Source organism: Ctenopharyngodon idella, chromosome 6 (genome assembly GCF_019924925.1).
Source record: "Ctenopharyngodon idella isolate HZGC_01 chromosome 6, HZGC01, whole genome shotgun sequence".
Taxonomy (NCBI): domain Eukaryota; kingdom Metazoa; phylum Chordata; class Actinopteri; order Cypriniformes; family Xenocyprididae; genus Ctenopharyngodon; species Ctenopharyngodon idella.
The window spans coordinates 14,879,567-14,893,550 of NC_067225.1; the positions used below are offsets into that span (position 1 = coordinate 14,879,567).

Below are 13,984 nucleotides of genomic sequence, written 5' to 3' on the forward strand. Positions count from 1 at the left end.
CTTCCTGTTAGGTTTTCAGATTTTGCACCCTGGGACTTTTTTGTAGGTATTGGGCTGTTACATGTGTCTACTGAATTTCATACCTGTACGTGAAACGTAGCGTGAAGGGTGCTTAATTGAAATTTTGTAGGTGGCGCTATCGAGCCATTTTGCCACACCTAATTCTGAAACCCATATCAGACATAAATTTTCAACACTTCTGATGTGTGTGCAAAGTTTCATGAGTTTTTAAGCATGTTTAGGCCCTCAAAAGTGCGATTCATTTCGGAGAAGAAGAAGAATTGACTGAGCAATTACAATAGGGTCCTCTGAGCAATTACAATTGATAGTTTTCACGTGATGTCACGCCCTGAGGGGAACGCCCCCCTGGTGGGCAAAACAATGCTTTCCTCCATTGGCCGTTAGTCATTTTTACCAGGTTTGTAGTAAGATCTAATGTAGTAAGACAGTGATATTAAAAGACCAAATTCAATATACACCTAATTGTTTATGCATACTTTGTACAGGCAAACAAATAAACACAGAATAGTAATGCAACACAAGGTTTCTCATTAAGCGTTTTTTCCCCATAGAAAACCATTATAAAGAAAACTCATTGCGTTCATATTCTGGGCTCATCTGCTTGTCTGTATATAGTATGCATCGTCAAAAAGGGTTAAACTGAATTTGATCTTTTAAAATCACTGTTTTAGTAGCCTACATTAAGGCACTGTAAGGGTGGGTTGCACTAAGGATTCTTTAGCCTAGCGTCGGTTCACTGTCTGCTTGATCAGCCCTTTAATTCTAACGGTCTTTCTGCGCAGTTAATCTGTGTTTAAAATTAAGTGGTGCAACACAACTCGATTTAAAATAAAACCCAGATCAACAAATCCTTGACCTTGCTTAATTTAATAATTATTGGTGCAGCCGTGTTTTTCACGTTAGCTTTTTAAAAAAAAAAAAAAAATCCTGCTGTTTTTAGTGATTGAAATCACTGCAGGTGCTGTATATGGATCACAAATGCCCAAAACTTGCATCTTGTTCTCATATTTTTGTTTTTAATGTAACGGGTAGATATCATTTTTTAAAAAAAAATATTATTTTGGGCACTTTTATTTTGACGGGTGGACTGATTTTCGGTGTTCGGGGCGCACTTCGAGAGAGAGAGGAGAGGCGCGCAGTGTTTGAGAGGGTCACAAAAAGAAAGTGAGGGGTGTGTCGTGTTCGAGAAGCTCGTTTGATAGTGTTAATCGGGTCTTTAGTCGACTAAAGGACGACAACATCAAGTGTTTTTGTGAACTGTATCCCGCATTTCATCATTGGAGTTTTTGTGTCGTTTTGCTCTGTGGATTGGTTTGCATTGGACTGCTGGAGTGACGCAGTAATGCTTTGTGAAGGCTACGAGGACTGTAAGTGCTTCTAAAGTACAGTTTTCCTTGATTGACGACGATTGAAGAGATTTGTCACGTTTTGCACTCTTGACATTTTAATTGAGAAGCAGCCTTACGAACTAACGATTCAACCGAACTGGTCACACGTTATTTGTTTGTTTTGCACTTGTCATCGCGCATGAGAACTGAGAACGGCTGTACATTGTACGTAGCTTTTGAGAAGGTTCAAGTTTAAGACTATTTTGTGTAACCCTGCCATCCATTGACATTGCCGATTGATTAATCTCAGTTTGATTCATTTGGGGGGGTTGACTCATCTTGATACTTTTTCATTTTTTTTTGGGATGTTTCATTGAGGCTGAGTGATTCAATTAAATAATTTTTCTATTGACTGTTTTTTTTCCCCCAAGTTATTTATTATTTATTTTGATATTTTGATCTAATGAACAGTGAACTGTGAGAGTTCATTTGAACTACAGAACCCAATGTGAACTGTGAATGTTCAGCTAAAGAGACGTTTCACGTAAGTGTTTCTAATGTGAAATTTCATTGTTTTTGTTTTTTTCAAGTGTGACTGTTTAACAGTGATCATTTGCGCAGTGAAAACTCAAGTGGGGTTTACGAAAAATTACAGGTGTTTTCTAATTTGAATAACCATTGGGTTTGACTATCGTATAGGTTAAAAGTCAATAACTTTTACATTGAAGGTGATTGTGGCCTAGTGAGTTTAAAAGAAAACTCAAAGACTGTATTTTTTGCTTTTATTTAGTGATTATTTAAATTAAAGTAACACTTCATTACAAGGAAGGAAAACGCAGAAAATAAATCCTGTTTAATTTTTGTACTTACCTTTAGTGTATTATCTATTTATTTTCTTTTGGTTGAAAGCTGTCAGGGAGTAGGGGCGTCTTACCCACTTTATTAGATCAGGGAAGGGAGGAGTATTTTAGACTGTGTCTCACAAAAAATACATTTACTTCAGGAAGCCATCTCGTGACATTATTCTAACTGAAGCCTACCCTTGTCGGTCTGTAGAGTGCATCTCAGTAAAGTAGGACACAACATAAATACATTAGTATATAATAAGACCAAAAGCACTGAAAACGGGGACTAAGATCCTTTCGTTATTCAGTCTTCCAGGGCAGCTCTAACAAATTTCCTCTACAAGATGGGCTAAATACCCCATCACATTAAGATGGAAAATTGACAGGCTTGTGCTGCAGTTACATGGCTGTTTTGCCCGCCAGGTCTCCGCAACAGTCACGTGACTGAAAACTATGAATAGCGTCCTCACACCATCAGTGCTCAGGCTCTAATTATGATGTCACTGAGAGGCTTGTAGCCAAGCCTGAGGGTTTCACCCATTCAGAGGACATGCACAGCTTGTCCTTGTTTCATGAGAGAAATTTAACCAAAGTATAAAGATGCATGACTACATCAAATCAAATCACTATTCTTTGAAATTGTTCAAGAAGTGCTAAAATGGTTCATAACTAATGTCACAATGTATGGTGTAAACAGCACTGTTTAAGGCTGTCTTATAAAACAAAGTTTTTACCTATTATGATCACATTATAATATATATTATATTATAATGGCCAGGGATGGCCTTTAATCTCATGATGATTCAAGCAATGGTTTGGAAGAAGAAAGAATGTTGGAGAAGAGCAGAAGGAATCAGGATGTAGCAAGATGGAACCAGAATGTAGACAGAAGTTGGGAGCACTATTAGTGCTGGAAGAATTGTAAGAGATCAACAGAAGGGTTCAATTCTAGACCATGTGTCTTGTGTAAGTTAGAATAACTGTAGTACTGAATTTGTATAGCAGTTTCAAGTTGCATGTGTGTCTATGTTGAATTTGTTTGTCTCCTAAGTGGAACACTCTGCTATCTTCCATATAGCTGCAGTTAGACCATGTACAGGAGCAAAAAATTGCCATAAGGCTACAATGTGGTTCACAATTGCATTAAACATAAATTGTTAAGAAAAAAAAAAGAGAGAAAAAACACCAAACTAATGGGAAAGAACTTCTATATCTTCTATCTGTGCAAAAATCTTCAATGAGAAAAAGTATAATGCCCAGTATTTACTAACTAAAATGATCAACATGATTGTCATATCTTGAATAGGCTGAATCCATTCAAGATCAAATCATGATTTAAATTTGATTCTATTGATCTGTAACCCAGTGACAATGGGTGGTACAAGCTTTGATTTTCCTTTGCAACAAAACCACAAACAAAGTGGAGCAAATGTTAGCAAACTCCTCTCTGGGAGTGTCGGCTCACATGGGATCTGATCAGGGAAGTCAGTGTTGGGGAAAGTTACTTTCAAAAGTAATGCATTTGTTCTCTACCCCATTTCAAGGTATTTGTCTGGGTTAATTTTGTTCTGTAGCTGCCATCTAGTGGTCATTTTGGGAAACTGCAGATAGTAGATAGCAGGAAGTGAGCAGCTAGACACATGGCCTCCTGTATGTTGCTCAGTCAGTGTGCCTTCTTAGATAATCCTCATCAATCCTTGCTTTTGGAAGTTTAAAAGAGCAATAGCTGTAAGTTTTCTTTATCTACTTGCTTTGGGTAACACAGAAGAATATTTTTGACACTAACTTTTAAGTAATAAGAAAAAAATGTTGTAATCTAAGCATGTGACATCTTATTTTAAGCTCTTCAATGCCAATAGTAAATATTCTTGGAGATATATAAAGAATCTACTTTAATATGCAAATATTCATAATATTAACAGAATTTCTGTAATTGGTATATTACCATTTGTGTTATTTTAAGCTATGTTTAGTCAAATGTCTAATTGGAAATTGTATTTCTTTCTTTTTAGTTTCACTCACTCGTAATAGAGTTGTGACATCAAAATATAATAAATGCTGGAATTTCAACTCATATATCTCGACTGTAATGGATGGAGTTTAACTTGCTGTCGAACTTCATAAAGATTATACATGAAGGGAGGACACTACAGTGAAAAGCTATTAAGAAGCTACTGAAAAGCAAGCATCAAGATAAGATGGAGGATAAATCCAGCAAATCTGGGAAAGCTTCATCGGTCAGTTCTAAGAGCACCTCTTCAAGATCTTCGGCCAGTGATGTAGCGGCAAGAGCAAGAGCTGTGGCTAAAGTGGCACGAGCGTGTGCGTCATTTGCAGAGAGAGAGCTGGCCATGAAAAAAGAAAAAGCAAGATTAGAAGCAGAGGAAGCCACATTGGAGGCTACACTGGAAGCATTACAAGCAGAAAAGGAGGCAGCAGCTGCGCAGGCTGAGGCCGAAATTCTAGAAGCTGCAGCAGAGGTGGGTGAATATCACGATTCCAAAAGCAGTTCAGACACACCTATAACTGTTCAAGAGCGAACAAATGAGTATGTGGAGGATCAAAGTAAATGGGTTGCCATAGACACCTTCCCTAGAAGTTCATCACAAAGCAACACAAATCTGTTGTCAGCAACACATGATGTCACTTAGGTGAATCATTCACGCAACGATGACACCACTTCACACGTTGTAGCCGATGAACAGCTAAAGAGGAACGAAGTCACAAATTCCCCAAATTCAAAGTGTCCAATTGCTAGTCCCCCACATCATTAAACGATCTCCTTTCAAGAGCGAGCCACCTTCACCTCATTCGATCAATGTTCCTCATCAGCATTCCTTTGTACATACGCTGCCATACAGTACACCACGAGCAGATCCTATCCAAGCAGCCAGCATGATAGACTTTGCAAAATATCTTGCACGCAGAGAACTTGTTACTACCGGACTCACAAAGTTCGATGATTGTCCCGAAAGTTATAGAGGGTGGCAAGCTTCTTTCATTAATGTCACTGAAGGACTGGATCTGACAGCAGGTGAGGAACTGGACCTCTTAGCAAAGTGGCTAGGCAAAGAGTCATCAGAGTATGTGAAAAGATTCAGGTCTGTGCACATAACCCCAAATTAGCCCTTCAAATGGTCTAGGACAGACTCAACCAGTGTTATGCAGCCGCTGAGGTTGTAGAAAGTGCACTTTTCAGTAAGCTTGACAACTTTCCTCGCATATCCAACATAGACAATTTCAAGTTAAGAGAACTTGGAGATCTCCTCTTGGAGTTACAGTCTGCCAAAGAGGATGGTTACTTACCAGGGTTAAACTACTTAGACACAGCCCATGGTATCAACCCAATTGCTGATAAATTGCCACATAATCTGCAGGAGAAGTGGGTTTCCGTTGGATCAAGGTACAAAGATGAATACAACGTGTCCTTTCCTCCGTTTTCCTTCTTTACACAATTTGTCTGTTGCGAAGCCAGTACACGAAATGACCCCAGCTTCAAGCTCTCTACCAGCAACACCACGACTCCCAGGTATGAGAAGCCCTCACGTAGGAACACGGTATTCAAAAGGTTTCATATCTGCACACAAGACAGACATAACCACTTCACTGAAATCTCGAACTGAGAAAGGGGAGAAAAATGATTTATCCAAAATCTGTCCTATCCATAACAAACCCCACCCGCTTGCAAAGTGCAGAGGATTCAGAGCGAAGCCCATGGAGGAATGCAGAACCTAACTCAAGGAAAATAATGTGTGTTTTAGATGTTGTGCATCAACCTCTCACTTAGCCAGAGACTGCAGAGCACCACTAGAATGCAGAGAATGTGAAAGTGAACGCCACTCCACAGCTATGCATCCGGGTTCGGCTCCTTGGACCTCAAACCCTGCAGAACAAGAGTGTACAGAACAAGAAACTGAGAAGCAAGAGAACCTCAGTGACTCAGCTGCTGTATGTTCCCAGTGCACAGAGATGTGTGGTACAAACCAGCCAGCTCGTTCTTGTTCGAAAATATGCTTGGTGAAAGTGTATAAGAAAGGACAAGCAGAACATGCAGTTAACATGTATGCAATCCTTGACGACCAAAGTAATCACTCCTTGGCTCGTTCAGAGTTCTTTGACTTATTCGACGTTCAAAGCAGCCCACATCCTTACTCACTCAGAACCTGTGCAGGTGTCATGGAGATGACGGGCAGGAAAGCGCATGGATTCCAGATAGAAGCATCTAGCGGAGGTGTGCATCGATCTTCCTCCACTTATAGAATGTAATGAAATCCTTGACAACAGGTCAGAAATACCAACCCCAGAGGTAGCAGCGTGTCATCCCCATTTGAAACCTATTGTAAGATTCATTCCAAAAATAGATTCAAATGCCCAAATCCTGCTTTTGTTGGGGAGAGATCTCATCAGAGTGCATAAAGTCAGGCAGCAAATCAACGGTCCTCACAATTCCCCCTTCGCCCAAAGACTTGATCTAGGCTGGGTCGTGATCGGTGAAGTCTGCCTCGGTAATGCTCATAAGCCGAACGTAAACAGTTTTAGGACGAACGTGTTAGAAAACAGCATACCTTCCTTCCTGACTCCTTGTACAAGTCACATTTCTTTGAAAGAAAAGGGCAACGCATGGCGGGGAGGCCAACCAACATCTAATGACATTGGTCACACATTGTTTGAGAAAACTAAAGACGACAACAAGTGTGCTCTCCTTTGAAGACCAAGCCTTCTTAAAGATCATGGAGAGGGACTTTCACAAAGACGAGACAAACTTCTGGGTCACTCCTCTACCCTTTAAATCACCCCGACCGCTTCTCCCTAACAATCGAGATCAAGCACTCTCAAGGTTTCTTTTCTTGAAGCGCACTCTAGACAAAAGACCGGAGATTAGAGAAAACTTTCAAGAATTAATGGGGAAGATGTTAGAGAACAAGCACGCCGAATTAGCTCCTCCACTTAAAGAGAATGAAGAATCCTGGTATCTACCAACGTTTGGAGTCTATCATCCACGAAAACCAGACCAGATAAGGGTAGTCTTCGATTCCAGCGCACAGTACCATGGTCTCTCTTTGAACAGCATCCTTCTCACAGGACCCGTCATGAACAATTCCCTCCTTGGAGTGTTGTTACGCTTCCGAAAAGAACCGATAGCTGTGATTGCTGACATTCAGCAAATGTTCTATTGCTTTGTGGTACAGGATAATCACAGAAAGTACCTGAGGTTCTTGTGGCACCGAGACAATGACATGTCAAAAGAGATCACGGAGTACCAGATGCCTGTTCATGTCTTTGGAAACAGCCCTTCCCCTGCCATTGCAATCTATGGTCTGAGACGCGCTGCACAGGAAGGTGAACATGAACATGGGTCACACACTCGCCAATTTGTTAAGAGGCATTTTTACGTGGATGATGGTCTGATATCTCTGCCAAACGAAGAGGATGCCATCAGTCTGCTGAAGCATACCCAGAAAGCTCTTGCTCAGTCAAACATAAAACTCCACAAAATAGCTTCAAATTCAACCACAGTGATGAAAGCCTTTCCTGCTTTCATCACTGTGAAAATTCCTTACAATATTTGGAAAATCTTCATATACCATGTACTTATGTCCCACTCTCACTTTCCAGTTCAAAGTACAGGGAGCTGTGTATTCTCAGACGCATCCAACATGGCTATAGCTGCAGTGGCCTATCTTTGAGTCTTCACTAAAGAGGGATTAAGTCATGTAGGATTTATTTTGGGCAAGGCTAAACTGGCCCCTCGTCTACAGCCCACCATTCCACGCCTTGAATTGTGCGCAGCAGTATTAGCTGTAGAAATTGCAGAAATGATACTTGAGGAAATCGATTTCAAACCAGTTGCAGTCAAATTCTACTGTGACAGCAAGATAGCTCTGGGCTACATATTCAACAAGACCAGGCGTTTCTTTGTGTACGTACACAACAGAGTGCAGCGAATCCATCAAAGTACAGTCCCAGAACAGTGGCATTTTGTACCAAAAAAACAGAACCCAGCCGATATTGCCACCAGGTCAGTTTCTGCATCACAGCTTGCTAACATGCAATGGTTTCCTGGTCCAGACTTTCTGCACAAACCCCTCTCAACTCAAAAAGAGACTCAAAAGACATTTGAGTTGGTAATGCCAGAACTGGATGGAGAAATCCAGCCTCATGTCACAAGTTTTGCAACTCTCACTGAAGAAAGCTATCTTACTTCAGAAAGCTTTAACGTTTCTCTTCCTGGAAAGCACTTCTAAGAGCTATTGCACTGCTTATTCACATAGTTCGTTCATTCAAGCTGAACTCAAGTACTCACACAAATGAATGCAAAGGCTGGCACCTATGCAGAAAGGCCAGAGCGCCCGAAGAGCTCTTAGCAGCCAAGCTTGTTATCCTCAAATCTGTGTAAAAAGAAACATACAGCGATGAATCCAGCGCCTGTGTAGAACAGAAGAACATCCCAAGAAGCAGTGTACTTATGAAGCTCAACCCTCTGATCTACTTAGAGTAGGTGGATGTCTGAAAAATGCTCCTCTGGATCATTATGAGAGAAATCCAATCATTGTTCCCAAGAACACTCATCTCACAAACCTGTTGGTGAAACACTACCATCAAGAAGTGAAACACCAAGGTCATAATTTCACGGAAGGAGCAATAAGAACTGCAGGCTTGTGGATTGTAAATGGCAAAAGGCTCATCAGCTCCATATTGTACCGCTGTGTAACTTGTCAAAAACTAAGGGGTAGATTTGCACAGCAGAAAATGGCGGATCTTCCACCTGAGCGTCTTGACATGTCTCCTTTCACCTATATGGGTTTGGACGTATACGGCCCATGGACTGTTCTGACTCGACGCGCTAGAGGAGACGCAGCAAACAGTAAACGTTGGGCAATCCTTTTTACGTGCATGAGCACTAGAGCAGTTCATTTGGAAGTGATAGAGTCCATGGATACATCCAGCTGTATCAATGCATTACGTCGCTTCTTTGCCATAAGGGGACCAGCAAAACAGCTTGGATCCGATTGTGGAACAAATTTCGTTGGAGCTTGCAAAGAACTTGGTTTCACAAAAGATCACACTGTCCAGAAGTATCTAAGTGAACAAGGCTGTTTGTGGCAGTTTAACCCCCCTCACACATCACACATGCGAGGTGCGTGGGAAAGAATGATAGGGATCACACGCAGAATCCTGGACAGTATGTTGCTGCAGAACAAATCGTTCCAGCTTACTCATGAAGTTCTGTGTACTTTGATGGCAGAAGTGTCTGCAATAATCAATGCCAGACCACCAGTTCACCCAAAAGTCTGGGTTTCCCCTTGAAGTTCCTACCTGCAACTTTTCAGAGAAAGATCTTTATGGAAACCAATGGAGAAAAGTACAGACCCTTGCAAATCTGTTCTGGACCCGCTGGAAGCAAGAGTATCTACCCATCTTGCAAATGGACTGAAGCATACACCAATCTTCAAGTTGGAGATATTGTTCTCTTGAAAGACAGTACCCTTTCTCGTAATGATTGGCCTATGGCAATGATCACCAATACGTTCCCAAGCACTGATGGACGTGTAAGGAAAGTAGAGGTTAAGACGACTTCTCATGGTACAACCAAAAGGTTTTACAGACCAATCTCACAAGTCATTTTGCTTCTTTCTAAAAAGGACTGAAACGTAATTAGTTATATAGTGATGTCTAATGACATCAGGCGGGGAGTGTTCTGTACCCCATTTCAAGGTATTTGTCTGGGTTAATTTTGTTCTGTAGCTGCCATCTAGTAGTCATTTTGGGAAGCTGCAGATAGTAGATAGCAGGAAGTGAGCAGCTAGACACATGGCCTCGTGTATGTTGCTCAGTCAGTGTGCCTTGGATAATCCTCATCAATCCTTGCTTTTGGACATTTAAAATAGCAATAGCTGTAAGTTTTCTTTATCTACTTGCTTTGGGTAACACAGAAGAATATTTTTGACACTAACTTTTAAGTAATAAGAAAATAATGTTGTAATTTAAGCATGTGACATCTTATTTTAAGCTTTTCAATGCCAATAGTAAATATTCTTGGAGATATATAAAGAATCTACTTTAATATGCAAATATGCATAATATTAACAGAATTTCTGTAATTGGTATATTATCATTTGTGTTATTTTAAGCTATGTTTAGTCATATGTCTAATTGCAAATTGTATTTCTTTCTTTTTAGTTTCACTCTGATCTGTAATAGAGTTGTGACATCAAGATATAATAAATGCTGGAATTTCAACTCGTATGTCTTGAATCTGTAATGGATGGAGTTTAACTTGCTGTCGAACTTCATAAAGATTATACATGAAGGGAGGACAGTACAGCATTACAATACTGTGTTATTCCCTAAAAAAGTAACTAATTGCATCACTTAGTTACTTTTTATGAAAAGTAATGCATTACTTTACTTCTGCGTTACTTTTTCTCACCTGGGCTGGGCTTGCTTGTTTGTTTTTTAATAACAACAAAAAAGTTATATTTTTGGCAAATGTAAAGGCCCTTTCACCCTTAGCCTCAGGCTGAAGGAAATGCATATTTATGCCTGTACAGTAGAGTGTGCAGCTCAAACAAACCTTTCAGCTGTGCTGCCATTCTGGATTAAAGAAGAATAGGACACAGGAGAATGAAGTTCAACACTCTTATTTCTAAATCTAATTTTTGCTTATTAGTATGGTTGAATTAGATAATTGAAGGTCAGCAGCAAAGACATTGGTTAATAAAGTGAAATTAAATACATAAAGTATATCTGTGTAATTTACTATAGTTAATTATTACAGGTTTGCGTAAAACTCTGAGATTGCAGTTCACTGTTTTTATTCATTTTGAGGAATACTGAATGTTTTCGAGCAACTGAGATGAGTAAATGCATGTTCACATTTAGTCTAGAACTACAATAACCATCATGTTCACACAGCGCACACAAACACCTCTGCACTTTATCTCAAAACGGGGACAGGAGAGCTGTCAGTCAATAAATGTGAGAAAGTAACCTGCGTTACATATTTGAAAAAGTAACTTAGATATTTTGTTGTAAATTGAAAAAGTAATGCATTACTTTACTAGTTACTTGAAAAAGTAATCTGATTATGTAACTCAAGTTACTTCTTGTAATGCATTACCCCCAACACTGAGGGAAATTATTTACTGGACATGTAATGACAGTTGTGTGCAATGTTAGGCAGAATCAGGCAGAAACTGCAGTTTTTACAGACCACAGAGATCCAAATGGTCAAGTGTTTGAATGACATCATAAATACCAATTGCTAAACAAACAGCACAGCACCACAAATGGTGATCTGATGCTGTGATCACAGATCTGGCTAGCGTAAACAACATCATTTAAAGAGATTTTCCCAGCAGACCTGGGTGTCATAATGCTCACAACACAGCAGACTGTGTAAGCACAACTGCAACAGCAGCTTAATGTGGCAGTGAGAATAATGGGAGAAGTGGAAAAGGCTAGAATCATTAACATTTAAATTCTTCTTAGCCCACCCATCACTTCCCGATTAAAGGGGAAATTCAACTGTATCTAGAAAACAACCCTAAGTGACCAACTACGCCACCCCGTGGGCCTACTACCGGGGATCGCCCTTCACTGTAAAATACACTAGGCTCACAGGTTTGTTAAAGCTGAGTCAGATACCAGACAAGGAGGTGTCAATTTCAACAGTAATCTTTATGAGATAATAGAAAATACCACATTAATTCAATAAAACCAGTCACTCACACACAGTTTACCAAATTTAGAATTGGGGTGTAAGGATGGATTTTACCAAGACTGAATTCAAGATTCCTATCCTGTAATAAAACAATAAAACTCTCTAATCTGAAGAAAGGATCTGCGAGAAAGAGCGCAGGACAACACCTGGCTCGACCTCCTCTCTTCCCCCCCTTGCTGAGTTCCTGACTCCTCACACCCTCTCCTTCCCCTCAGGCCATGCAAGTCTCACAAATCTGTTATCTGTTTTAAGTGACATCAATGTAAATACTTCCGGTGCGACTGGTAAGATGGTTTCACTCCCACATCAATAGAACAGACAAGAATAAAGAAAACAAAACCTGTTCTCCTGGTGTGGGAGATGCCCCAGTAAAGATCTTTATTAACCATTTGTTTTGATCCCCAAAACCAGGCGCATGACCCTTTGGGGCACGAGAAAAGGTCCAACAAAAGCTGCATAAATATTTGGGTGCTAAATGTTTACTGTCCTTTTGTTAGACTTGGGGTATTTAAAGGGATTTGGCAAACCACTCAAGGAAGAATCTGCATTCAGAACTTCCCGCACAATTGCTGTGTGTATCTCTCTATTTGCCAGGTATGCTGACTCTTTGAAATTCTTTTTAATATTTTGTTGTGAATTGTACTTTGTATTTTTATGCTGATCGGTTGTGTGATGTATTCTTTTTAATTCTTTTAATTGATGTTTTATCCTGCCTGGCAAAAACAATAAATGTTAATCTTGATTTATCTTGGATTCCTCTAAAATCATTATGACTAGTAGATTATTGGAGTCCGTCATTCCGTAAATCTGCGTCAGGACAGGTCAAGCTAGAGAGCCCCATGAAAGGAGCATGTTGGCACATCATGGGACTTTTTGAGTTTGTCTGTTATTGAATTAGCAAGTTGCAGTATCGTGACTAAGAAAACTGTATTTTTGTATGAACAAGCATGTGGCGGTTCGACTCAAATGCATTGGTAAACTCTGCACCCTCTGACTAAGAATCATAAACTGGCGAATTTATGTCCGTGAGAACGCAGTCGGCCGATGTGAAATTCTCTAAGCGATGATGGGTCCGTAATGAACGAATAACTGAAATTATGAGATATCCAGAATGACCAAAGATCTAAATTAAAGCACAACTAATCTTATGATCAGCTGTTACATCGGAAAAATTGTGAAACTAAGAGTCATTTATAATTGGAGTCAGATTAAATTATTCACAAAGTCAGAATTGAATTAAAAACCAAAGTTGTATTAAATTAAGATGAATTTTACAGAAGTGCCAGAGGACGTACACGCGAAATACCTTCGACCAGACCACTAGATGCCGTCGTTGGGCTAGTGGGTGGAACCTTACAGGGGTGTGCCGCACTAGTCTAAGAAACCCAGCAGTCACATGTGTACACTCACACCACAGCATGCCACACCTCACTGTGAACACTGCATTCAGGCAAAAGACCCACCACAGCAACGAGAGACACTGGTCCTCTGCAGCCCCAATTCTGAAGGGAAACAAAAAAAAACACAATAAACCAACCACTGACAAAGTTGTTTTAAAAACACAGTAAAACAAACACGCATCACACAGTTTCAACCAGTATGCAAGTTTGCCAGGTCAGTCCTACCAAACTGGTCAAGGGGCCGTGTCCGGTCATCACAATAACCAATCGGTTGTCAGGCTGGAAACAGTAGCCAGCAGTATTACAAAAAAAAAAAAAAAGAAACGCATGCAAAAACAACCTCACATCAAAAAATGCAAAAAAAAGAAAATAATAACAAAAACCACTTATATCAATCACAGAAAATAAAGTAATATGTATAAATATCACACAAACTCAGATCAAACATAAGAATATATATATATATATATATATAATATAAACAATTCACTTAGAAACAAAATAACCAGAACAGCAAAAAGCTTGGTGACTGCTAGGTGGCTGATCGTCTATTTAACTAAAGTTTGTTACTCACACAATTACAATTGATAGTAAAGGCACCACGCCACGAGCCCAAACAACAGTCCAGCTGATTCAGCGGGTGTTAGATGCTGTAAATGTAAACGG

The 13,984-nt window shown here is 39.9% G+C and overlaps 1 protein-coding gene across 5 annotated transcripts in view; it reads left to right on the forward strand.

Moving 5' to 3' along the window:
* Positions 1 to 1,119: 1,119 nt before the first annotated feature.
* Positions 1,120 to 13,984, forward strand: part of LOC127514335 (uncharacterized) — a 28,591-nt gene continuing 15,726 nt past the window's right edge. Inside the window, exons 1-2 of one of the 5 annotated variants that reach the window (XR_007930600.1) lie at positions 1,120 to 3,922; positions 4,207 to 4,674. Coding sequence is in view for 2 of the 5 variants with exons in the window: in XM_051897103.1 (XP_051753063.1) it covers positions 6,841 to 7,881 (1,041 nt within the window). In the remaining 3 variants the exon portion in view is untranslated. Of the gene's footprint in view, positions 3,923 to 4,206; positions 10,436 to 13,984 lie in introns of those variants that run through there. The other 4 variants (XM_051897103.1, XM_051897104.1, XR_007930601.1 and 1 more) reach the window with 4 other exon arrangements.